Source organism: Dendrobates tinctorius, unplaced genomic scaffold (genome assembly GCF_039654945.1).
Source record: "Dendrobates tinctorius isolate UK_male_01 unplaced genomic scaffold, ASM3965494v1 ptg000047l, whole genome shotgun sequence".
NCBI classification, from domain to species: Eukaryota; Metazoa; Chordata; class Amphibia; order Anura; family Dendrobatidae; genus Dendrobates; species Dendrobates tinctorius.
Window position 1 is genome coordinate 3,028,188 of NW_027361715.1, and position 26,986 is coordinate 3,055,173.

At 43.7% G+C, this 26,986-nt stretch overlaps 1 protein-coding gene across 1 annotated transcript in view; it reads right to left on the reverse strand.

Moving 5' to 3' along the window:
* NKD1 (NKD inhibitor of WNT signaling pathway 1) overlaps window positions 1-26,986 on the reverse strand; it is a 103,079-nt gene that overhangs the window by 27,686 nt on the left and 48,407 nt on the right. Inside the window, exon 4 of the mRNA XM_073576178.1 lies at window positions 15,665-15,722. Within this exon, the coding sequence (XP_073432279.1) occupies window positions 15,665-15,722 (58 nt within the window). The remainder of the gene's footprint in view (window positions 1-15,664; window positions 15,723-26,986) is intronic.

Here is a 26,986-nt window from a genome sequence, read left to right on the forward strand (position 1 = left end):
CATGTATTGTTCTTACGAGACATAAGGCAGCCGACATGTGAAGAAGTAACTAACGAATAATAGGCATAATACCAAAAACATTTACACTGACATGGATTCAGATCCTGAAAAATATTTTTCCCAAATCACACTTTAAGTTTTCCGAATTTTACGGCAAGCTGTTACTAATTTCCTATTTATTAATGGCATGAAAAAAGGCATAGTCAGTAATTATCCGCATGTCTAAACATCCACGAATGCACACGTGTATACTTATATGCACACACACATATAAAAACATACATTACATGCCTTGATATCCAGTAAATATTTTGTTTGTTAGTTTGTCTGCTCACGTGTACCATCTTTAAAGACTGTGAAGAAACATAGTAGCACGTGGGCACCTTGGCTGTTAATTTCATCTAAACACTGTAGCTGCCAAGAAGCTGGCACAGTGATGGAAGTATGTGGGCAATACACTGCCTAAGGAATGAGCAAATCCTGCATAATTGTGGTAGATCGCAGCTGTTTTTCCAGTTAGGTATACAACATGAGTTGTGAACCTAAAGTGGATTGGTCAGTCTAAAAACCGTGAGGGATCCTAAATCTTCCACTTATTGGACCACATGGAAAGGTCTTTTACTGGGAGGTCTGAGCTTTTGATGTTAGGATATAGATCTACAAGCGGGATAGAAGTCACTAACTGACCAACCCAAGGTCAAGACCTCAAACAAGGTGTCCTGGAAGTGGGATCTAGTAAAACACCACCAGAGTTCTTTGGTCAGTGGACCAGATGGATGAGTCCAACCAGGACGTCAGTCTTTTTAGTGGTTGAAATACATTCCCTCAGAACCTCTTAGGAAGCTGGTCAATTAGTGAAACACATGGGTTAAGCCCCCGTCACACACAGCGAGATTGCTAGCGAGGTCGCTGCTGCGTCACAAGTTTTGTGACGCAACAGCGACCTCACCAGTGATGTCGCTGAGTGTGACACCTATCAGCGACCGGCCCCCCGCCGGGTATCGCTGATCATGCTCGAAAGCCCTGGACATTTTTTTGATCGTTGGTCTCCTGCTGGCCAGCACGCATCGCTGCGTGTGGCAGGCGAGAGACCAGCGATCAGCTAGCTGGAGCTGGTATCCAAGGTAAACCGCGGGTAACTAAGCGCGCACATCGTGGTGCTTAGAAACCCACTGGTTACCTTGGATACCAGCTCTCTGCACCAGCACGCTGGTATCTAAGGTACACTGCGGGTAACTAAGCGACTCGTGCGCTTGTTACCCGTGTCGTTGCTGGTCCTGATCACTGGTAAGATCTGCCTGTTTGACAGCTCACCAGCGATCATGCAGGGACACACCAGCGATCCTGACAAGGTCATATCATTGTCGGGATCGCTGGTGTGTTGCAATGTGTGACGGGGGGGGGGGGGGGGGGGGGGGGGCCTTAGTCTTTCCTTTATGATCTCTGTGATGTATCTTTACAAACACGTATCCCTCCTAGTCACCTCTCATGATTTACTGTTTACTTTTGCTTTATTTTCGATGCAGCAGTTTGTGGAGAAATTCTATGATTACAGTTTGGTAATAAAAGATGTTTACTTATTCAGTCTAATTGTTGGATGTGACATTTTTGTTGGTGTATCTTTTTTGCTAAGTTTGCTGTCTGTACTTGTAATCCCATATGGTGCTCACCTACTTTTCCTAATTGCCCTCCGATCTGATACAATGTCAGATATATCCAACCGCCATGATCCTGGTACAAGTCACCAGTTGACTTCTGTGAACTTCATGCTTAATGCTTGGGGGGGAATGTCTAGTTTTACCTGGCATGGAACAACGTGAAAAGCTCTGGATAATGAAAAAAGTACCATAAAATGACTGCAACATGTTAAAGAGGTTGTCGAACTTCAAATACTTTATTTTTCTTTTCAAATACATATACTTTTAGCTAAAAGTCATTTTTGCAATTAGGTTTCCTTAAAAAAAATTGCACCATTTGCCTTCTACAGCTTCTATGTTGCACGGGCTATTGCTGGCTGCAGAAAGGGTAAAATGAGAATCCACCAAGAGAGTTTCAGTCTCACTTATCTCTCTTTTCTGAGCAATTCTCAGTTGACTTATGACTATGATCCAAAGCTGAATTTGCAAGGAAACAGAGATCCTATAAAAGCAAAACGGTGCAAAATTTTTAATGAAACCCAATAGCCAAAATTATTTTTAGCCTCAAATACATGCATTTGAGTAAATAAGCAAAATAATGTGCCCAGATGTGGACAACCCCTTTAACCCCTTTCCTACATTGGACGTACTATTCCGTCCATGTGACCTGGGACCTAAGTCCCATGGACGGAATAGTACGTCATGCCCTTTAATGCGACATCGCGACTTAAGTCGCGGTGATCGCATTAAAATGCCGACACCATCTTACCTCTGGATAGATGGCCTCGGCATCCCGGGCAGTCTCCGCTCTGGCCCGCCCCTCTGTGAGCTGTGATTGGCTGTTCAATTCAGAACAGCCAATCACAGCACTTCTCTTTGTTTCAGCCAATCAGATTGGCTGAAACAACGGGATCCTAGGCTAGAAAAGCCCCAGATTGGCGCGATCACCGATCTAATCGATCGCACCAATCGCAGCGCACAGCGGCGCAATATAGCCGCTGTGCCCTGCCGGTACCGGCCTGGATCGGTGCTGCAATAGCACCGATCCTAGGCTGGAGCCTCGGACAGGCCCAGCAGGGCCTGCAGGAAGTGGTTGGCACGATCGATTAGATCGGCGATCACGCCAGCCACAGGGCACAGCTGCGGTCACGCTGTGACCGCTGTGTGCCCTGCTGATGACCTGGCCATGACCTGCCTAGGAATCGGAGCTGTGAGCTCCGATCCTAGGCAGTTACCATGGTCACCAGGCAGAGCAGGGATTGGTGGGATTGATGTAATCATTCGATCCCACCAATCACAGGTCACAGCAGCGATGTGACCGCTCTGTGACCTGCCCCTGACCTGCCTCTGACCTGTCTGACTTGTCTGTAGGGGTCCTCACTCTAGCTGAGGATTCCTGCAGGGAGGTCGGACGCAGCAAGAGCTCCTGTGCTGGGTATTGTGGTGCCACAGCTTGTAGCATCACAATCCCTGCAGAAGAAGAAAGAAAACTACAACTGTAAGTGTTAATTGATCCCTGATCCCCTGGCCAATCTATCTTCACCCCACTAATCTATCTTCATCCCCCCTTTTACCCCCTTCACCCCCCTTTTACCCCCTCCACCCCCCCTTTTGCGCCGCCTCCGTGCGCAGCCGCAGAGCGTTGATCGGTGACGCAGTTCACCGATCAACACTCGTACTCGCTTTTTTTCCTTAGCCCCCTTTGCGCCACCTCCGCACACACATCCTGTTTTTCATTTTTTTCACCCCCCTTTGTGCCACCTAACTACAACCCTAACTGATCCCTGCCCAATCTCTCTTCATCCACCCCAATCCCCCCTCCCCCTTCCCCCATTTTTACCCCCCTCCACCCCACTTTTGCGCCACCTCCGTGCGCAGCCGCCGAGCGTTGATCGGTGACGCAGTTCACCAATCAACACTCGTGCTCGCTTTTTTTCCTTAGCCCCCTTTGCGCCACCTCTGCACACACATCCCGCAGCCGCAAAACTTTGATAAGTGACGCACATCACTTATCAGAGCTTGTGCCTGCCATTTTACATTTTTTCACCCCTTTTTGTGCCACCTAACTACAACCCTAACTGATCCCTGCCCGATCTCTATTCATCCACCCCAACCCCCCCAGCCCCCTCTTTTTACCCCCCTTTGCGTCGTTTCCGTGTGCACATTTAGCAGCCGCCGAATTTTGATAAGTGACGCAATTCACTTATCAAAGTTCGTGCCGGCTGTTTTCCATTTTTCTTTTTCACCTCCGCCCCTTTGAGCCACCCCTGTGCACACATCCAGCAGCCACTAAATTTTGATAAGTGACGCCGTTCACTTATCATATCTAGGACCTGCTGTTTTAGACTTTTTTTCGCAGGTATTTTGCGCCCCATTTCCTTTTAGCTTTTTCTTACAGGATAGTGTGCACCAATCACTAGCCCCCCCACCACATACACAGTTATAAATAAAGTACACCCAAGCACCATATTTACACAAAAAAATGTCCCGACCATCACGTTCCTCCCAACAGCGCTATTCAATGGAGGAGGCATATGCTTTACTTGCCTCAGACACTGATAGCGAGGATGACGAACCGACTTTTCTTTATTTTTCAGATTCTTCAACCTCTTCCTCTTCCCCCTCCTCATCTTACTCCTCGGGTCCTGCGGAACCGCCACGCAGACGCTCCAGGACAGAAGATGAGGCAGCGCCCACCATGCCCGCAGCGGATTCAGCAGACCCTGTGTGGACCTCGCCCCCCGAAAATTACGAGCCACCGATTCCTGATTTTGTGGCAGAATCAGGAATCAAGTTTGACACCACCGGCCTCACAGAAATTGACTTTTTCAACGTCTTTTTCTCTGAGGATTTTGTTAACCTCATGGTGGAGCAAACTAATTTGTACGCTCTGCAATTTTTGGAGCAAAACCCGCGTTCATCCTATACTAACTGGTCTCCTGTGGACGCAGTTGAAATGACGCAGTTTTGGGGCCTGGTCCTCCACTTGGGTCTCCTGAAAAAGCCTTAAATTCGGCAATATTGGAGTGTTGATATTTTATACAACACTCCAGTGTTCCGAATGGTCATGGTCCGGACGCGTTTTCAGCCCATCCACAAGTTTTTGCATTATAACGATAATGCACAGTGTCCCGCACGAGATGACCTCAACTTTGACCGTCTGTTCAAAGTTCGTCCGGTCATCGAACACTTCAACAAAAAGTTTGCTGAAGCGTATGTGCCCCAAAGGAACATCTGCGTGGATGAGTCCTTGGTCCATTTCAAGGGAAGGCTCGGATTCCGTCAATACCTGCCCAGTAAGAGGGCCAGGTACAGAATCAAATTGTATAAGCTGTATGAGAGTACCTCAGGGTACACCCACAGGTTTAGAGTGTACGAAGGAAAGGACACCAGGATTGAACCCCCTGAGTGTCCTCCTGACCTGGGAGTGAGTGGGAAAATTGTGTGGGATTTGGTGCACCCACTGCTGGATAAAGGTTATCACCTCTACACTGATAACTTTTATACCAGTGTCCCACTCTACAAATCCCTCTCTGCGCGAAGTACCGCAGCTTGCGGTACTGTCCGCAAAAATCAGAGAGGCCTCCCGAAGACGCTACTTGGGCAGATGCTCCGAAAAGGTGAGAGCAGGGCCCATTGTAGCGACCACCTGCTGGTGGTCAAGTACAAGGACAAGAGGGATGTCTTTCTCTTGACCACCATACACGGTGATGGCAGCAGCCTCAGCACTGTACGGGGTACCTCTGCACAGGTCAGCAAACCTGAATGTGTGCTGGGGTACAATAAAAACATGGAGGGCGTTGATCACTCCGATCAACTCCTCCAACAGTACAATGCTTTGAGAAAGGCCAAGATGTGGTACAAAAAGCTCGCCGTGCACATTGTCCAATTGGTAATGGTTATCGCATTCCTGCTGTCACAATGTGCACACCACACCGATACGTCGTACCTTGAGTTCCAGGAGGTAGTGGTTAAGGCCCTGATGTTTGGCACTCTGGAAGGAGCGGGCCCCAGAACTTCTGGAACTAAAGGTGCTCGTATTGTACCAGGTCAGCATTTCCCAGGGGAGGTCCCGCAAGCTACAAAAAGAGGTAGATCGCAAAAAAGGTTCCTAGTGTGTTACAAAAACGGAATACACAAGGACACCATTTATCAATGCGACACCTGCCCCGAAAAACCTGGCCTGTGTATGAAGGATTGCTTCAAATTGTACCACACCTCAATGCACTACTAAATTACTTTACCGGAAACATTAGATTAGTTGGGGCACATCTAGATAAGTTCCTTGGGGGTCTAGTTTCCAAAACAATGTCACTTGTGGGTTTTTTTTTACTGTTTAGGCACATCAGGGGCTCTGCAAATGGAAAATGACGCCCGCAGACCATTCCATCTAAGTCTGCATTCCAAAACGTCACTCCCTTCCGATCCCCGATGTGTGCCTAAACAGTTTTTTCCCACATATGGGGACCAGCGTACTCAGGACAAATTGGACAACAACTTTTGGAGTCCAATTTCTCTTGTTACCCTTGGGAAAATTAAAAATTGGGGGCTAAACAATAATTTTTGTGGGCACAAAATAGGATTTTTTATTTTCACGCCTGGGCAGTATAAACTTTAGTGAAACACTTGGGGGTTCAAAGTTCTCACCAAGTATCTAGATAAGTTCCTTAGGGGGTCTATTTTCCAAAATGGGGTCACTTGTGGGGGGTTTCCACTGTTTGGGCACATTGGGGGCTCGTCAAATGCAACATGGCGTCCAATTTCAATTCCAGCCAATTTTAGGTTGAAAAAGTCAAACGGCGCTGCTTCCCTTCCGAGCCCTGCCGTGCGCCCGAACAGTGGTCCCTCCCAACATATAGGGTATCAGCGTACTCAGGACAAATTGGACAACAACTTTTTGGGGTCCAATTTCTCCTGCTACCCTTGGGAAAATTAAAAAATTGTTGCTAACATATCATTTTGTGACTAAAAAGTTAAATGTTAATTTTTTCCTTCCATGTTGCTTCTGCTCCTATGAAGCGCCTGAATGGTTAATAATCTTCTTGAATGTAGTTTTGAGTAGCTTCAGGGGTGCAGTTTTTAGAATGGTGTCAATTTTGGGTATTTTCTGCCATATAGGCCCCTCAAAGTGACTTCAAATGTGAGGTGGTCCCTAAAAAAATGGTTTTGTAAATTTTGTTGTAAAAATGAGAAATCGCTTGTCAACTTTTAACCCTTATAACTCCCTAACAAAAAAAAATTTGTTTCCAAAATTGTGCTGATGTAAAGTAGACATGTGGGAAATGTTATTTATTAACTATTTTGTGTTACGTAACTCTCTGGTTTAAGGGCATAAAAATTCAAAGTTTGAAAATCGCAAAATTTTCAAAATTTTCGCCATATTTCCATCTCTTTCATAAATAAACGCACGTTATAGCGAAGAAATTTTATCACTAAAGTGAAGTACAATATGTCACGAGAAAACAGTGTCAGAATCGCCTAGGTCCGTTGGAAGCGCTCCAGAGTTATTACCTCATAAAGGGACAGTGGTCAGAATTGTAAAAATTGGCCCGGGAGTTAACGTGCAAACCATCCTTGGTAGTGAAGGGATTAAGTATCGAGTCCAGAAGACAAACTCATGATTTAAGCCCCCCATTTTTTTTTTATTGACAGTGTCCAACAAAGTAGTATGGGTCACTGAATTCTGTGAAAAATGTCGCCTCGACGCTGTCTTCAGGAAGATGTCTTAAAGATGTCTTGCATGTTTTTTAGTCATTCTACAAGCAGACTTATGCTATTTTCTATTAAGAAACTATCACTTTATTCCTGTCCCAACAAGACACATACAGAGTGAGGACGTACAATCGTTGCGGTGATTTATATGACTTTTAAGTCTGTCCGTTAGTTTAATTTTCAACCTTCGCTTGTTCTCGGGGGTAAATGATAATATGGTGTCTCCATAAACAGTCCTATCATAGTGACGAGACGGATCCCAGCTTCTGCGTGCAGCACACATTCCCGGCATGAACATTTTGTGAATTCCTTTCCACAAAAGTGATAATCAGTGTTTTGTTTACATTCATTAGACTGAAATCATTACCCCAGAGGACGAAATCTTTTTGACAGGGATAAGAATATAATTACACAGCAGAGTCCATGGACTTGTCAAGAATGAGCTCTCTAGAGACGGGGCCCCTCATAGAAAGTTCTTACAGCTCTGTGGTCTTCATCTTTACACTGTTTACGCCACATTTTATGCCACTTTTTTGTGTGAGACGCAATAGTAGAAACATTCTGTATGCCGCCATATGCAAGTGGAGGTATATTTCTGTGGGTATTACGACTCCATACAACTCTGAGGTTGTTTGCAGCTTCTTTTTTTTTACAGCACGGCATCCTTAATTAACATATGTAAAATTGTCATGTTAAATTTTGCCACTTTTTTTGATCTTTTAATCCCCATACCTTCTAAATATTCCCTTTTTGCTACGGGAAGATGTGTTGTCAACAATGATGATTTTTAGAGCAACATAAGAAATGTGACGATTGAGCAATTGCCCGTTTTCTAGTAAATTGGTGCCATGTTTTCACAAACCCATGAACTGTCCTTATGAATGCTCATACAGGACAGATTAAAAGGACCTTTAAGGTCCACTTTTCAGGACACATTTTGTTTCTTAAAGCAAACCTGTCAGCAAGGTTTTGCTAAGTAAACTACAGGCATTGTCAGGTTGGCAGAGTTAAACTGATTAAAATTATACCTAAGGGTGAAGAAATCCTTCTTGTGGTTCTTGTGTAATCAGTGTTAGAAGTTTTCAGTTGATGAGATGCCTGTGCTCTGGGGCGGCCTGTGGGCAGGTCTCTTTTTTGGTTTCTCTGGCCTTCAGCAGGAAGATAAGACTCTGCCTACAGTCCCACCCCAGAGCACGGGCATCTCAATAACTGAAAACTTTTAACGTTTCTCTGGCCTACAGCAGGAAGATAAGACTCTGCCTACAGTCCCACCCCAGAGCACGGGCATCTCAATAACTGAAAACTTTTAACGCTGATTACACAAGAACTGCAAGATGGATTTCAATCAGTTTAACAATGTCAGCCTGACAATGCCTGTAGTTTACTTAGTAAAATCCTGGCGACAGGTTTGTTTTAATTAAATGCATATATTTTGGGCTAAAAATTGATTTTTGCAGTTGGGTTGAAGTAAAAATATTGCACTGATTGCCTCTGTGTCTATTGCTGGCTGTAGAATAATCTGAGACTATCAGCCAGCTCACTATGACAGTCTGGCGGGCAGCTAAAATTTTGAGTCTGGGGTAGTTGCAGAGACTTCGAGCTGAACTCAGAGACAGTAAGTAAATGACAGTTTTTTGTATTTTCTGCATATAAGGAAATGTTTTTAGAAAGTGGACAAACGCTATGACTCCCAACATTTGTCTCTTCCATCAATCACATTTTTGTGGTAAAGAGAGAGAGATTTTATAATGATAAAATCGCAGATGATGGAAATGTGTGTAGGTTGCATAAGGTCACATTCAGTGCATGCTACACGGGAGGGAAATCTGATACAGAGATCAGATAGCTCAGGCTCGTTATAATGTAGGCAATGTGATCTGCTCAATCATATGTAACATGATGAAAATTCTGCCGTTGTCGTGCTCTGTGTGTGGTCCACACATCCTAATGAGCAAGAATTACAGCTCACGTCTGCCATCTCCTCTATCATCTGCAAGAAGTTTATTAACAGTTCAAACCAGTATGGAGTATATCATGAGAAGAGATGAGCCGCCTGGTCTGCGCAATGTCTGATCAGTCCTAATAATGCACTGTGTGTGGGCACAGTACAAGCCAGACAAGGAGCACAAACAATTTTGAGCATTATTATGCGCTAGGAGCCATTACCATGTGCATAAATAAATACAAATATGCTTATGCACTTCAATGAATTCATAAGCTTTATTCATATTCATTATTAACTCATAACCGTCCCTTGCTTTATGCTTTCACATGCTGATCTCATGAAGGTTAGGTCGGCGATCAGCTGTTATTTCCAGCAGAAGAAATGGCTAGCCACATATATGAAATGAATGGCTGTCCAGTGTTCTAGCACATAGAGGGGCGTTCCCAAAATGGATGACCTAAAATGATCCATAAATGGTTTATTGTGTTGAAATGTCATCATATTTGCTATTATTGCACAAGATAAAGTGAATTAAATTGGTTTTCTGGGGTTTATAAAAATGTAGCCAACAGGTGACGGGTTAAAGAGAAAACAAACTACACTCACCTCTTCAAACCCCCGCCAGTCATCACCACTCCTCTGCTGATCCCCAGTTATTTAATTCATGTGACCACTGCAGTCAGTCACTGGACACAGCAGATAATGGCATACACTCCCGCATTACTGCTGATGGTATTGATTGGCTGCAGTTATCACAGGAATGCAGCATGTATGTTCACTGCAGCAAGCAAGTAGAAAAAGACGTGGACTACAGGAGAGGTGTCGCTGGAATGGTGAGGAATTGAAGAGGTGGGTACAGGATTTTCGTAATGATTCCACCACTCATGGTGTCCTATAGATGACAGCTCTGCCACCTTATGGGATCAAGGACTTGCTGAGCTGTCAGGACCATGAGTGGCAGGTCAACCGTCCAATCTGACGCAGAGGTGTGAGCTTTGTGAATCCGTTCGGGGTGATTTCAGGTCTATTCGGCATTCTGACATTTGTCAGACCTTTGCTAATTGTAGCTGTGCTCAAGTGATGTGTGCTTGCTTTGTGCTCTGAGTTGTACTCTGATCTCCGTTGAGGACCTTGGATTTACCTTTGACCATCTGTTTGACTAACCCCTTTGCCTTGATCCACTACCTTCCTGATACTGAGACTGTGACCTGACTACACTTTTGTCTTTTCACTTTATTATGAGCCCTCTTGGTACTGACCCCAGACCTCTCGAGTACCCAGCCTCACGACAAATCTGTAAGTAGTGACTAGCATCACACTGAGTAGTGACTAGCGTCACACTAAGTAGTAACTAGCATCACACTGAGTAGTGACTAGTGTCACACTGAGTAGTGACTAGCATCACACTGAGTTGTGACTAGCGTCACACTGAGTAGTAACTAGCGTCACACTGAGTAGTGACTAGCGTCACACTGAGTAGTGACTAGCGTCACACTGAGTAGTGACTAGCATCACACTGAGTAGTGACTAGCGTCACAGTCTTTTAATTTAGCTTATTTCCCACTTTTAATTATGATTTAATAAATCCTCAAAATCCATCTTGAGTAAAGTTATATAGAAGAAAAAGATGCTCCATAAAGAACTGAAGAGCCCTCACAGCCAGTTGTCAGGACTAACACACACCTCATCCAAGAAGATGCTGGGTGTAGTCAGGCTTACTAGGAAATAAGGGAACTGAAATGAGTACACGATGATCACTTTGTGTTTTACAAGATCTGCACATGGTGTGCAAAACCAAATCTAGATTAATTACTGAAGAGGGAATGAAACAAAGAGAACATCAGGCTCGCATTACAATTTCATTATTTTACACCAGAAAACCCACTTCATGCTTGGATATACGCACATATTTACCCACATTCACCAAGGTGGCTGTTTTGTGACTTACTTTGTGCCAAAATTATGGTTAAAAGTTTTACGACAAACAAGCATTTTTTCCTTCAGCTTAAAGGGGACAGTATGCAGCACAAACTAAAGAAAGTGCATACCGTATTTTTCGGACTATAAGACGCACCCCAAATTTTCAGAAGAAAAATAGGGGAAAAAAATTAATGTGTCAAATGAGGGTCCGTCTTACAGTACGAATTATTCAGCTTATCGGGGGGTAGGGTGTGATCGGGAGCGCTGGTGGAGCAGGGTCACAGGAGGTGTTCGGTGGTCTGGTGATAATCTGACTCATCCCAGTCTGGGGCGGCAGGTTCGCTGGTACGGGAGCTATGCCATTTTGAGAAAACCCCACACATCCATCCTATGCTGATGCGCGGCAGTTTCGCAGATGCTAGGTGATGCGAGGGCTCCGCCGGCATTTCGTGAAAACCTGGAGCCCCCGCACTTCCATTGCTGTAATGCTGTGGTCTCCAGAAAAATTTTCACCGAAGGCGGCGCTTGCGCAGAATGAGATCTCGGGAGATGAGATCTTGATGCCAGGATCTCTGGAGACGGGATCTCGCTGCCGAGATATTGTCTCCCGAGAGCTCAATCCACAAATGCGCCGCCTCCGGCTGCCATTTTCCTGCAGACCACAGCATTACAGCAATGGAAGTGTGGGGGCTCCGGGCTTTCACAAAATGTCGACAGAGCCCCTGCACCACCAAGCATCTGCAAAACTGCGACACATCAGCCTGGGATGATACTCCTGGTAAGTACTTCCGGACTATAAGAAGCACCCACATTTTCCTCCAAAATTTTTTTGGGAAAAAAGTTTGTCTTATAGTCCGAAAAATACGGTACTTACCTCCTAAACATGCTGCACTGTGTTTCCCAGCAATCATTTGACAATTTATGTCGCGTGACAACTGAGGTCAATTATCAAACGGAATAGAGAAGGCTGCAGCTGATCAGAAACTGTTGATCGGCTACAGCAGTAATTATAATTAGCAATGTCTTGTGACCGTTGAGAGACACAGAAGGGAAATCAGAGGAGCAATGCTGCTCTGAGAGGGAAGCAAGTATTTTTATAAAGGGAATCTGTCACCAGCTTTTTGCTACCCCATCTGAGAGTAGCATGATGTAAGGGCAGGGACCCTTATTCCAGTGATGTGTCACTTAAAGGGCTCTTATAAAAGCACTGTTTTCTCTGCTGCAGATCTCAGTTCTCTGAATGCTGCGCTCTGTATAACCCCGCCCACACCAGTGATTGGCAGCTTTCTGTGTACACTGTGCATAGGCAGAAAACTGCCAATCAGTGGTGGGGGTGGAGTTACAGAGCTCATGAATGTGATTATTTCAAAACGAGAGACAGACCTCTATCAGATATATTCTGAAGCTTCTTACACATGCGTGCTCTACTGAGCTAAGCATGCTTATATGTAGGAGGATTAGAAGGCCTAGCTGTTGGCTGACAGCGATATAAGATGCATGGCCACCTTTTCAATGGGCACAATGCCCGCATCCACTCACATCAAAGCTGAATTAAATATTAAAGGGAACCTGCCCAACGTGAATCAGAGACCCTGCCCACCTTGCCCAGGTGATATTCAAGTCTCTGACTATGGGAAACACCTATCAATCACCTCTAACAGTGGTGGGACAGCGGCAGAGAAGAGATATTGAGGGCAGGTTTTCAGGCAGCGGTTAACAGTGGTTTGTGTGTGCGTGCATGTGTTTGGGAAGGGTTAAGAAAACTGTCAGTCGACTACTATCTACGGTATTTGGACACCTTTACATATGATCTAATAGACTGTAGGAGCTGCTAGCTGATTTCATGTTGGCTAAAGACCCCCTCTCCTACTGGGCCCTGATGCAACCATATAGGTGGTACACAAGTCAGCGTGCCCCTGCAAAAATATAAATTATTTCCTTCACAACTACTACCCCCTGCGCACTATGAAAATTCCTATACCGCTCCTTAGAAGATCAGTCACAGCTGGAAAACAAAGCTTATTAACGGGGCGTGTTTCACCCCTAATCCATTATCTGGGGATCTGGACTGCCGTATACCAGAGTGACAAATCCTATCTGGCATATCAAATGTCAGCAATCTGCCTATACATCAGGGGAATGGTCTGGAGGATGAAAACTCGGGATCTGATTAAGAGCATGACTTCCCGAGTAATGGCTGAACATTAATAAATTGCCATGACTGATCCTCCTGAAGATAGTCAGACTTCTGCCAATTAAAGAAGCATTAGATATACCCAGAGCCACAGCACAATGATGTATTCTTTGTCTACAAACAGCCTTTGTACTTTCTGTTTTTCTTCATTAATGTTACATCACACATAGTTCAGATAGCAAAAATAACATCTGCAGAGCATGTGAGGCTTTGTGAAAAGAAAAGACGAACTTTCAAAGCACAGGCTTGTACTGGATTGTGTCAGCATTTCAATAAGGATTTAGGTACTGTCACACTTAGCGATGCACCAACAATCCCGACCAGCGATATGACGCGGTCAGGATCGCTGGTGCATCGCTAAGTGGTCGCTAGTGAGCTGTCACACAGGCAGATCTCACCAGCGACATAGCAGCGGTCGGGGGGTCGCTACTTACCTTTCAGACGAGGTGATCCTGACGTCCTACCGCCCGCGCCCACACGTCACTCGTCGGCGCCACAGGAAGCCCAGCAGGAAGCTGACAACGAGAAACGGTCCAGGACGTTCTCGCGTGATCAGCGATAACCAGCGGGGGAGCGGTCGGAGGTAAGTATCAGATATAGCGATATTGCTAGCAATATCGCTATAACGTCACAGAAACTGTGACGTTATAGCGATATCGCTTAGTGTGACAGGCCCTTTACATGCAAGACAAAAAAAATACCTTCTCCAACAACAGAAACAAATCTGCAAGGCAAAAAAATAACTAAATAGGGTTTGTGCCGTCAGGTCATATTAATTATAAAGCTCAAAAGTGAGAGAGGCTTCCACTAGAACCACAAGAACTAATCTATTTTATCAGTCATTTGGGTTTGGCACAGGGGTTCCATAAATCAGATAGTCAAATTTTATAAACCCCCTTTGCCAATTTGACCAGCACATACAAAGTGGGCATTGCTTCAGTTCTCAATATAATAATATATTGATATACTGCCTTTTTATGTCAGATTTATTCACACTTTACATATTAATATTGATAAGCTTCTAATACACATCGAAAGAAATTCAGCCAAACTCACCAATTTTGACTTTCTATGTTCGTGAGAGTTGGCGAAAATTGGTACTGCATTTACTGACATGTTTTGGTAAAATTGTTAATAATTATATTACTATTTACCCACTTCTGATTTGGGCAATAGATATTGAGTTGTTCAACACTGGCACATGCTGGACGAAAAAGGGATTGGACATGATGAATTTAAGCATACCGGATCATATGTTCCCAGAAAAGACAAGCTATATGTTCCTCATAATGAGAACACATGTATGCATGGCCAAGATGAGAGCGCATGTGTTTGGAGGGCCACCAATGGCATTTGAAGGTCCTTGCGACTTCCTTTTTCAAAATCCCCTTGAGAAAGCTGACATGATCTAAGCAAAACGCGCGTCGGGGGTCCTTGTGGGTCTATTTCTGGTGTCCCTCACCTTCTCCCTAGATTGGTAAGTGTTGCCCCATTGTATTTTTACATTGGTAATGGTAATTTATATTGTGCTCGCACTTTGATATTACATGGGAGCAACTCTTTGCCTGGGTACTATTATATTCAGTTGGCAGAGTACTTTTGAATCTCTTTCCCCTACTTTGTCCTTCCTTTTTTTTATTTTGCATTGTTTATATATGTATTTATTGAGACTTCTAAGACTTTTTTGCTATGGTACTAAATAAATTTTGTATTTTACATATATGCTCCGTTTCCTCCTTTTTTTCACATTTTGTATGGAGCTTGTGGTTTTTCCAGTTTTTGGATTATTTTTGCGCTATTTAGCGCTTTAGCCTCTGGTAATATTATGCTACCTGGTTTTGTTATCATGTGCTTGGAGGGAGTCTGGAAGAACAGCTAGTGAAGCTGTAATGGAACCGGTTCTTAGACAGAATAGAAGTAGACCAGACAGGCAAGAATACTATGCTAAATTTATCAGAATGACTCAGCCAATGTGATCACACTAGACTTTTCTCTCTCTTGGAAGACAAATAGTACACAAATATTTTGCCCCCAAAAATAGTGCACATATTTGCCATCTTATTTACCAAGGGCCTTTTTTTAAAAATGTCCAAAAAGGCATAAAATGTTTTAAAAGCTCATAATAAAATTTTCAAATGTCCTCCACTGAGCCTCATTTATGAAAGCTGCGAAACATAAATAAGTTAACGTAAAACATAAAGGTATCCACAAAAACATTAGATTATCCATCTAAACCCGTTAATCGGCAATTTCTACCTTCAAGACGAAAATGCTCATCACCGATGTTCTCCTTACAAATATCACCAGATGGATCCTGCAAAATAGGAAATAAATAAATAATATGAATAAATACGGAAAAATATATAATTAGTGACATGATGAATAATTTAAAACTACATCGGCGTTCCTTATATTGAATTCTTTGGAATAGCCTACACAAATAATTTCGACAAAGTAGAATTTTAGCAAATATTAGATTTTATCTTGAAAGGTTCACAATTGCATCATCTATCATTATTATTAAGAATAATAGAATTTTAAAAATAGATTTAAAGTCCAATAAGATATATCACAAGATACATCCTAAGATTTAGATGCTTCCGTTTCCCCGTATGTTCACATCTGTGGATCGCAGTGGTAGATACTGTACACTAACACCAGAATGAATGGCATTTTCTTGCTTAAATCCAAGTTTAGATCCATAAAATTACGGACACCATTCCTAAATAGTTTAGGGATGACTGAATAACTAATCAAAGACATTATGAATCAGTGCCAGATCGTAAGTGACCCAAGGTTGTTCCAGAAGATTAAGGAGTGTAACGCTTAGGCATGTTCCATAAAATTTTCTTAAAATTCATGGATGCCATCTTTAAGGACCATCGTTCGAGAGACAGGTGGACTTTTTAAAGGCTTCCTGAAGTTTTGCTAAGATTTGTCACATGTCATTTAAGTTTCCACCAGTTGTTTCTTAGTGACAGAGAACAAGGAGTAGAATCTCACCCGGTAATATAACATTTATCGGAATTGTTTCTTATTCCTGAGTATATGTTTCATCAACACTTTGGTAGCGTTCTTTACCAGGCAGCAATCATTCTTACATTTTATTGGCTTGTGAGAAGTCATAAGTATTATTATCTATGTTAATTGCTTAGATATTTCCATATGATAAATTGATTTTTGCCATGAAAGCAAAAATGTGATCCAAGGGGTAACGTATCTCCTTGTGGAGAGTGACATGTCTGGCATGCCAGCGTAAGGAGGCTTATAAGCCATGTAATGATCCTATGAAGAGGCAGTTTACATATTTAATCTCTTAATTGTCACATATTTGTCTTAGACCTTCCATGATCATTGTCATTTAATGATAAGCCTTAAGCAACGGTTCAAAAAATATTGGCTACACTTGGCTGACGAAATTTGACAGCTGGACCATTACATGTGTTGAGGAATGTTTGTGTTCATCAGCTTTTCATATCTATGAATTTAAAAGCATAATAAGAAATTAATATTACTAGAAAATGAATGGGAAAAAGATTCTCTGACATTTATAGACACTAATAGTATATAAAGCGTTTGGAAAAACTGTAACCCGTGACTAAGGAGATTTCCAGGAATAGTGCTCCTCTTACAGCGGAGCTGACCGGCTACACCTGCTGGAGTCCATCTACTGAAAGACACAACAGTCCTCAGTGCGCTCTCCGGCATTGCTGCTACGATTCCACTAAGTTCATGAATTTTGGGCATGATAAAAAAAATCTAAATATATTGTTCAAAAAGTCTGCATTAATGTACAACATGACGCATTCTAAAATGATATTATATACCAACATTGAGCAATGGCAATTTTATTGACCATAATTTTGGATTTCTATAAATTAACGGACAACACACATTGTATTCTCCATCCAGAGCGTAAAAAGCCAAGTACCTGGATGAAACGCATAAAAAGAACGTAAACTGTTATGGATGAGTCACCGAAGGAGGAAAAAACAAAAATAATAGCTAAGTCCAGAAAACCAGAGAAGTTGGAAGCTATCGGATTGCAGACCCCTGAACCTATCCACAACAACTAGCAGTAGCCATGGGGGTTCCTACGGTGCCCTAGACCCCTCGATCACAGCCGGAGAACTAAATTAGCCTAAAGAAGGAAAGGGGAAATCTAAACTGCCCCAGAGCAGACCCCAAAGCAATAGGCAGCCCCCATCATATAATGACTGTGAAGCAAGATGAAAAACACTAACACAGATAGAAAGATAGGTTGAGCAAATGATGGGGCCCAAGCTAACTAAATAGAACAGGATAGAAAAGCTGCTGTCTGCAATCCGCAAAAACCCTATCCAAAAATGAACCAACAGACTGATAGGAAAAACAGGCCCTGAAGTCGCTAGGCTTCAACAAGACTATATCAGCACTCAGGTATATTCTGAAGACAGAGCCAGAGATCAACAGATCAGAGACAAAAATGGAATTCAGCTCACCCCCGGCCGGGGATGGCTGAACTCCAAAAAACAAGGCAAACAAAATCAGAACTAAAGTGTACCAAAGGCAGAGCAAAACTTAGCTTTGAGAAGCAGAAATCAGACTGGTCTCCAAGAATCCAGCAGGAAATCACCAGCAAGGCATCAGGGCGTCGGCTGCCTTATATCCAGTCATCAGTTCCTGTGACCCAGTCATCATCTACCTGCTCAGCCGTTTGGTGATCAACCTCACTACCTTCCTTCGCCAGAAGAGGGAGTTCATCAGACCTCACTGGTGAAGGGAAAAATGAACTCACAACAGTACCTCCCCCTTGAGGAGGGGTCACCGAACCCTCATCCATGCCACCAGGGCGATCAGGGTGAGCCCGATGAAAGGCACGCACCAATCTTTCGGCATGAATATCAGAGGCAGAGACCCAGGAATTATCCTCCTGACCATAACCCTTCCACTTAACCAAATACTGGAGTCTCCGTCTAGCCAGACGGGAATCCAGTATCTTCTCTACCTCATACTCCATGTTACCTTCAACCAATACAGGGTCAGGAGGTGCCACCCCAGGAACTACTGGTTCAACAAACCTCTTCAACAAGGACTTATGGAACACATTATGAATCTTAAATGTGACAGGAAGAGCCAACCGAAAAGAGACTGGATTAATAATCTCCAAAATCTTGTAAGGACCAATAAATCTAGGCTTAAACTTAGGAGAAGTCACCTTCATAGCGATATTTTTTGATGACAACCAAACCATATCACCCACCTTAAACTGGGGACCAATGGTCCTATGCCGGTTGGAAAACCGCTGGGCCTTTTCCTGGGAGAGAGACAACTTATCCACCACTTGGTCCCAGATCTGGTGCATTCTCTCCACCACAGTGTCAACACCTGGGCAGGCAGAAGGCTCCACCTGCCCTGAAGAAAATCGAGGATGAAACCCAAAGTTACAAAAAAAAGGTGACATCAAAGTGGCAGAACTAGCTCTATTATTTAAAGCAAATTCGGCCAAGGGCAAAAATGAAACCCAATCATCCTGATCAGCCGAAATAAAACATCTCAAATACGACTCCAAGTCTGGTTTGTTCTCTCCGTCTGCCCGTTGGTCTGAGGGTGAAACGCAGAGGAGAAGGACAACTGAATTCCCAGCTTGGAACAGAAAGTCCTCCAAAATCTAGACACAAACTGAACTCCTCTGTTAGATACAATGTTCTCAGGAATCCCGTGCAAGCGAACTACCTGTTGCAAAAACAAGGGCACCAACTCAGAGGAAGATGGTAACTTAGGGAGTGGTACAAGATGGACCATCTTAGAGAATCTATCACAAATCACCCAAATAACGGTCATTCTCTGAAAGACAGGCATATCAGAGATAAAATCCATTGAAATATGGGTCCATGGCCTCTTGGGCACCGGCAAAGGCATCAACAACCCACTAGAGGGAGAACAAGGTTTAGACCGGGAGCAAGTCCCACAGGACTGCACAAAATTCCTGACATCACGAGACAAGGCGGGCCACCAAAAAGACTGACTCACCAGATCTCTAGTACCAAAAATACCTGGATGACCAGCCAATGCAGAGCAATGAACTTCAGACATCACTCTCTTCCTCCACTGGTCAGGAACATACAACTTTCCACTGGGACAACGCTCAGGTTTGTCCTCCTGAAACTCTTCCAGAGCACGTCTCAAATCGGGCGAGATGGCAGAAAGAACTACCCCCTCGCCTAAGATGGTAGCAGGCTTGGTCACAACAGGAGAATCAGCAAAGAAACTCCTAGAGAGGGCATCTGCCTTGACATTCTTAGTGCCAGGAAGAAAAGAGACCACAAAATCAAAACGTGTGAAAAACAAGGCCCACCTAGCCTGTCTAGGATTCAAGCGTTTGGCCGACTCCAGGTAAATCAAATTCTTGTGGTCAGTAAGGACCACGACCTGGTGTTTAGCTCCATCCAACCAATGTCTCCACTCCTCAAAAGCCCATTTCATGGCCAACAGTTCCCGATTCCCCACATCATAGTTACGTTCGGATGGGGAGAACTTTCGGGAAAAGAAAGCACAGGGATTCATTTTAGATGTCACAGGATCTTTTTGGGACAAAACGGCTCCTGCACCAATCTCAGAGGTGTCCACCTCTACCTGAAACGGGAGTGAGACATCAGGTTGCCGCAGAACCGGAGCAGAAGTGAATCTTCGCTTCAGCTCCTGAAAGGAAGAAGCAGCCTCAGGAGACCAATTCAGCACATCAGCACCCTTCTTAGTCAAATCAGTCAATGGCTTGGCAATACTAGAAAAATTAGCTATAAATTTCCAATAAAAATTAGCAAAACCCAAAAACTTCTGGAGGGCCTTCAAAGAAGTGGGCTGAACCCAATCATAAATGGCCTGTACCTTGGCCGGGTCCATTTCAATAGTTGATGGAGACAAAATGAATCCCAAAAATGAAATCCTCTGTACCCCAAAAAGGCATTTCGATCCCTTGACATACAGGGAATTCTCCCTCAAAATCCGGAACACAGTCCGAACATGTTCCACATGAGAGTCCCAATCCTTGGAAAAGATCAAAATATCATCCAGATAGATAATCAAAAATTTATCCACAAAGTCTCGGAAAATATCGTTCATGAAGGATTGGAAGACAGAAGGGGCATTAGTGAGCCCAAAAGGCATCACCAGGTACTCAAAATGTCCCTCCGGAGTATTAAACGCCATCTTCCATTCATCCCCATGCTTAATGCGAATAAGATTATACGCCCCCCTGAGGTCAAGCTTGGTAAACCAGCAAGCACCTTTAACTCTGGAGAATAGATCAGAAATCAGGGGTAACGGATACTGATCTTTAACAGTAATTTTGTTGAGGGCACAATAGTCAATACAAGGCCTTAATGAACCATCTTTTTTAGCCACGAAAAAAAGCCCAGCACCTAAGGGTGAAGAGGATGGTCTAATATGACCCTTCTCCAACGACTCCTTAATATAGGATTGCATAGCCTCGTGCTCGGGTACAGATAAATTGAAAAGCTGACCCTTGGGAAATTTACACCCCGGGCTCAGCTCAATTGCACAGTCATAACTCCTATGAGGAGGCAAAGGCGCAGACTCATTCTCACTAAATACATCATAAAAGTCAGCCAAATAGTCAAGAACATCATGCGACTGGGGAGAGGTGGAGAAAACAGGAGCATCACTAAGGGCTCACCGACAACCCCAACTCACCACAGACACAGATTTCCAATCCAAAACTGGATTATGGATTTGCAACCAGGGAAACCCCAGAACAATGGTATCATGCAAATTATGCAACACCAAAAATTTGCAATTCTCTTGATGATCTGGGGCGACCCGCATTACCACTTGGGTCCAAAACTGAGGTTTATTTTTCGCCAAAGGAGTCGCATCAATACCCCTCAAAGGGATAGGCGTCCACAAAGGCGTCATAGGAAATCCACAACGTTTAGCAAAATCCAAGTCCATCAGGTTCAGAGCTGCTCCCGAATCCACAAAAGCCTTGGCGGAAAATGTGGACAGGGAGCAGATCAGAGTAATTGCCAGAAGAAACTTAGGTTGAACACCACCCACAGAAAACATGTGAGCACAACGTTTCTCTCGTTTAGGGCAGACAGAAATAATATGCGAGGCATCTCCACAAAAAAAACACAGCTTATTATGCCTTCTGAACTCCTGACGTTGCACCCTGGACAAAACTCTATCACATTGCATAGGTTCAGACATTTGTTGAACAGGTGGCAACACCTCTCGTGCGGTCTTGCGTTTACGCAAACGCCGATCAACCTGAATGGCTAATGACATAGAATCGTCAAGACCAGAGGGAACAGGAAATCCCACCATAGTATCTTTTACGGTTTCTGACAAACCTTTCCGAAAGAGAGCTGCCAAGGCATCATTATTCCAGGTTGTAAGGACCGCCCACTTTTGGAATTTTTGACAGTACGACTCTGCAGAATCCCGACCCTGGCTCAATGCCAACAGGGCCTTTTCAGCCTGATCAATAGCATTAGGTTCATCATACAACAATCCCAAGGCTTGAAAAAATGCATCCACATTATTTAGAATAGGATCATCAGGTTTCAAATAAAACGCCCAATCCTGGGGATCGCCGCGCAGCAAAGAGATGACAATTTTAACCCGCTGCGCGGAGCTCCCCGTCGAGTTAGGCTTCAAGGCAAAAAATAATTTACAATTATTCTTGAAATTCAAAAATTTAGACCGATCCCCAAAAAACACATCAGGAGTGGGGATCTTTGGTTCAGCAGCATGTGAATGAGTAAGATAGGCGGAAATTCCCCGCACTTCCGCAGCGAGCTGCTCCACACAATCAGACAATTGCTTCATCTCCATTGAGAGAAAAAAAAAATTCCCCCTACGGCCTCAGAGATATAGAGGAAAAAATATACACAAAGAAATTCTGACACCTTTTTTTTTTTTTACAATTCTTTCCTGCTATTGAGTTCCCTAGGATCTGCGGTATGGCTGGTGATTCTGTTATGGATGAATCACCGAAGGAGGAAAAAGCAAAAATAATAGTTAAGTCCAGAAAACCAGAGAAGTTGGAAGCTATCGGATTGCAGACCCCTGAACCTATCCACAACAGCTAGCAGTAGCCGTGGGGGGTTCCTACGGTGCCCTAGACCCCTCGATCACAGCCGGAGAACTAAATTAGCCTAAAGACAGAAAGGGGAAATCTAAACTGCCCCAGAGCAGACCCCAAAGCAATAGGCAGCCCCCAACATATAATGACTGTGAAGCAAGATGGAAAACACTAACACAGATAGAAAGATAGGTTGAGCAAATGATGGGGCCCAAGCTAACTAAATAGGACAGGATAGAAAAGCTGCTGTCTGCAATCCGCAAAAACCCTATCTAAAAATGAACCAACAGACTGATAGGAAAAACAGGCCCTGAAGTCGCTAGGCTTCAAAAAGACTATATCAGCACTCGGGTATATTCTGAAGACAGAGCCAGAGATCAACAGATCAGAGACAAAAATGGAATTCAGCTCACCCCTGCCCGGGGATGGCTGAACTCCAAAAAACAAGGCAAACAAAATCAGAACTAAAGTGTACAAAAGGCAGAGCAAAACTTAGCTTTGAGAAGCAGAAATCAGACTGGTCTCCAAGAATCCAGCAGGAAACCACTAGCAAGGCAGCAGGGCGTCGGCTGCCTTATATCCAGTCATCATCTACCTGCTCAGCTGTTTGGTGATCAGCCTCACTACCTTCCTTCGCCAGAAGAGGGAGTTCATCAGACCTCACTGGTGAAGGGAAAAATGAACTCACAACAGTAAACTCCATGTAAGTTGTAGCCAGTCTAGACCTTACGCCACGTTTCCGTGCTGCAGGTATAGTATAGCCAGTGTCTCATGTAGGATGTAGGCCAGCATTCTCTTTCCTGACCTCACCATTAATCATGCACACATAGCTCAGATATGAATTTGTGCTTCCTTTGAAGACTTAAGAGGAAGCACATTTATCTCCCGGAAGGTCAAAAAATTCTTTAGAAAAACATGTGTGCTTTTTCTCAAAAACAGCACCACACCTGACATTGGATTATGTCTGGTATTGCAACTCAGCCAAAGTGATGCTCATGGAACTGAACAGCAATATCATGAAGAACTCATGGTCAGGACCAGTGCTGTTACCAAAAGAGAGTAGCCATTTTTTTTAAAGAGATGGGTGAGAGTGGGTTCAAGATAGGTTATGTCATGATGTATTGTAGAGAGTCAATAGCTCGCGGCTGATTTCTTGAATAGTGAGATAAACGTCATCTGTAAAATAATTAAACTGCACACTTGGATTTATGTAGGAGTTTCTGCTCACCAACTCCCCACCAATGTGATCTTTTCAAGTCAGAAGACAATTTAGGGCAAAATGTACATTTAACGGGATCTGTCAGTAGGATCAACTCTCCTGAGCAGGCATTGTATGGGCATGTAGGTCTTAGGAAGCGGAATAAAATTATACCTTGATATGTGTGATCCGATGTTTTATTCCAGAGAAATCAATGTTTTTCGTAATATGCAAATGACCTGTGGCAATACATAGATCTCTCTGAGACTCTGTTTCCAGGGCTTATTTTAAATGAAAGGAGGTGCTACCAGTGAGAGACATGTAATGACTGACAGTCTGCTCTTTGTCTCACACTGGTAATGGCCCCTTCCATTTAAAATAAACTTTGGAGGCAGATTCTCAGGGAGATCTATGTCTGGCCCATAGATCTCAACAGCTGCAGGTACAATGTAACAATGGCCCATCGCCCCCTAAATATAGACAAAGTAGGTTTAAAAAAATACTGTGCCCAGAATGCCATGGAACCCACATTAAAAAAAATTACATTTCATGTAAAGAAAAACGTGGAGCTCTTGGAAATAAAACTTCAGATCGCAGCTATCAAGGTATATTTTTATTAAACTTCCTATGATCCATATGCCCATATAGAACAGTTAGGGAGGGTTGATCCCATTGACAGATTCCCTTTAAAGAGTGTCGTCCCTGGAAAAAGCGAGGCGAAACAGCATTGGGGTGTTTGGAGACACAGCACACTGTATTTTGCCCGGACAGCATTCTTATGTAAGCACTTTAACACATATTTGTCCACTCATTGCTGTCCAGGGTATGACTGTCCAGTCAGATCTATAGATTTATCATGGCTAGGTATCAATAGTAATTGGATAACAAAAACCTATTAGTTTTTTGTATTTGGATATTAAGCTACTTTAGCATATAGAGTTTTTTCAGACCTAAATGTACTTTATCTTACCATTTGCCTACCATTATATACAAATACTGTTGTATACTATTTTGCATTTGCACTAGCACTTTATTTGAAGGGTTTTTGATATCTTACTGACTAAGGTTCTATCGATTCCTTATATGAGTCCAACTGACTAATTTTGATTGCATGGAGGGAGGACTTGGAGCTGCCAGGAGATTAATCCAAATTAGACAAGCCAATTCACATATGGAGGGTGCATGTCCAAGCTAGTTAGCATAGCGGAATCAGGAAAAAAGGAGATTGACGGCACTCCAGGAATAAAGAAAAAAATATGTATTTTATTGTGGCAAATTAAGCCATATTAAAATCAAGTTGTTGACGCGTTTCGAGTGCCTGGTGTGCACTCTAAAGGGGGTTTTACACATAGCGATATCGCTAGCAATATCGCTATAACGTCACCAATTTTGTGACGTTATAGCGATATTGCTAGCGATATCGCTATGTGTGATACTTACCTCCGACCGGCTCCCCCGCTGTCTGTCGCTGATCTCGCGAGATCGGCCGGCTCCAATTCCCTGCTGGGCTTCCTGTGGCGCCGACGAGCGACGTGTGGAGGCGGGCGGGAGGACGTCAGGATCGCCGCGTCTGAAAGGTAAGTATCGTCCGCTGTATCGCTGCTGTTTCGCTGTGAGATCTGCCTGCGTGGCAGCTCACTAGCGACCATTTAGCGATGCACCAGCGATCCTGACTGCGTCATATCGTGGTCGGGATCGCTGGTGCATCGCTAAATGTAAAAGGGCCTTTAGTCATAGGATACATAAAACTGGTACAGCCACAATTATATACACATAAATTAACCAATGAAAAAGCACACAATCATGAAAAACACATGTGCAATAGACAAAATGAGAAAGCACCTGAAAGGCAAATTAATGGGTTAAATGGGTTAAATGGGTATATGTGTATACAATTGTGACTGTACCAGTTTTATGTATCCTTTGACTAAGAGTGCACACCAGGCACTCGAAACGCATCAGGCAACTTGATTTTGATATGGCTTAATTTGCCACAATAAAATATATATTTTTTTCTATATTCCTGGAGTGCCGTCAATCTCCTTTTTCCCTAATTTTGATTGCCTTGACTTGCAGTCTGTGTTCTTTAATTTTTGGAGGCTTCCTGTCCTATGGTTGATTTAAAAACATAACAACAAAAAATGGACTACAGACGGAAGCAGTGAGAATAAATCGCAAAAACTTTCCACTTTTGACCTGGTGTAAAGTCCTCTGTTAGGCAGTGTCATTGCTGCCTTTTGCCCAGTGCCTCATCTCCTTCTCTCCACAATTGCCATATTCCACTGCATTTGTGTCCTCCTTGGCCATTGATCCACGCTTCTCCTGGTGTAAAGGTACTGTCACACTTAGCGATGTACCAGCGATCCCGACCAGCGATATGACGCGGTCAGGATCGCTGGTGCATCGCTAAGTGGTCGCTAGTGAGCTGCCACACAGGCAGCTCTCACTAGCGACATCGCTGGGGACGGGGATTGCTACTTACCTGTCACACTAGGTGATCCTGACGTCCTCCCGCCCGGCTCCACGCGTCGCTTGTCCTCACAGCAGGAAGTGCCACAGGAAGCTGACGACGAGAAACAGTCCTGAACGTTCTCGCGCGATCAGCGATAACCAGCGGGGGAGCCGGTCGTAGGTAAGTATCAGACACAGAGATATCGCTAGCAATATCGCTATAACGTCACTAGTTATAGCGATATTGCTAGCGATATCTCTTAGTGTGACATGCCCTTAAGAGTGATTGACTGTACTGTCATGTTGTTACCTCTGAACACATCTATCGCGCCATGTAGATAATGTCATGTGTTTTTTTACATATATTATGTTATGTGAAATGTGAACCAGGTACTGCGGTTTTAGTGTATATTGTAACTAGACTGTGATATGGTAGTGTACAGCATAGATAGGATAGAGACATAGATTAGAATCTATATAAGATAAGGGCAATAGGCTGAGTACATTCAGTTATTAGAAGAGTAACTGTAGTTAGCTAAGGCATAGGATATGATGCAGTTAATGTTTTGGACTAGCCAACAGTGGTAGGGGGTAGGTGCTAGTGAAAAACAGACACTTCCTGATAATTAGTGAGATAGGGAAGTACGGAAACCAAGGTCAAGTTCAAGTTGCAGTGGGCAGTCAGCTATCATTCATGGCAGTGGGAGGGCCTACTAGAAACCCTTGCTGACATTCCTGCAATGTCGGGAGCTCAGGGCTCGGTATGTGTACTATGGAGAGTGCCGCATCTTCTGGCGTACAAGGGACAATGAACGTGGAACCATGGGAAGGGAAGGTAAAGGAT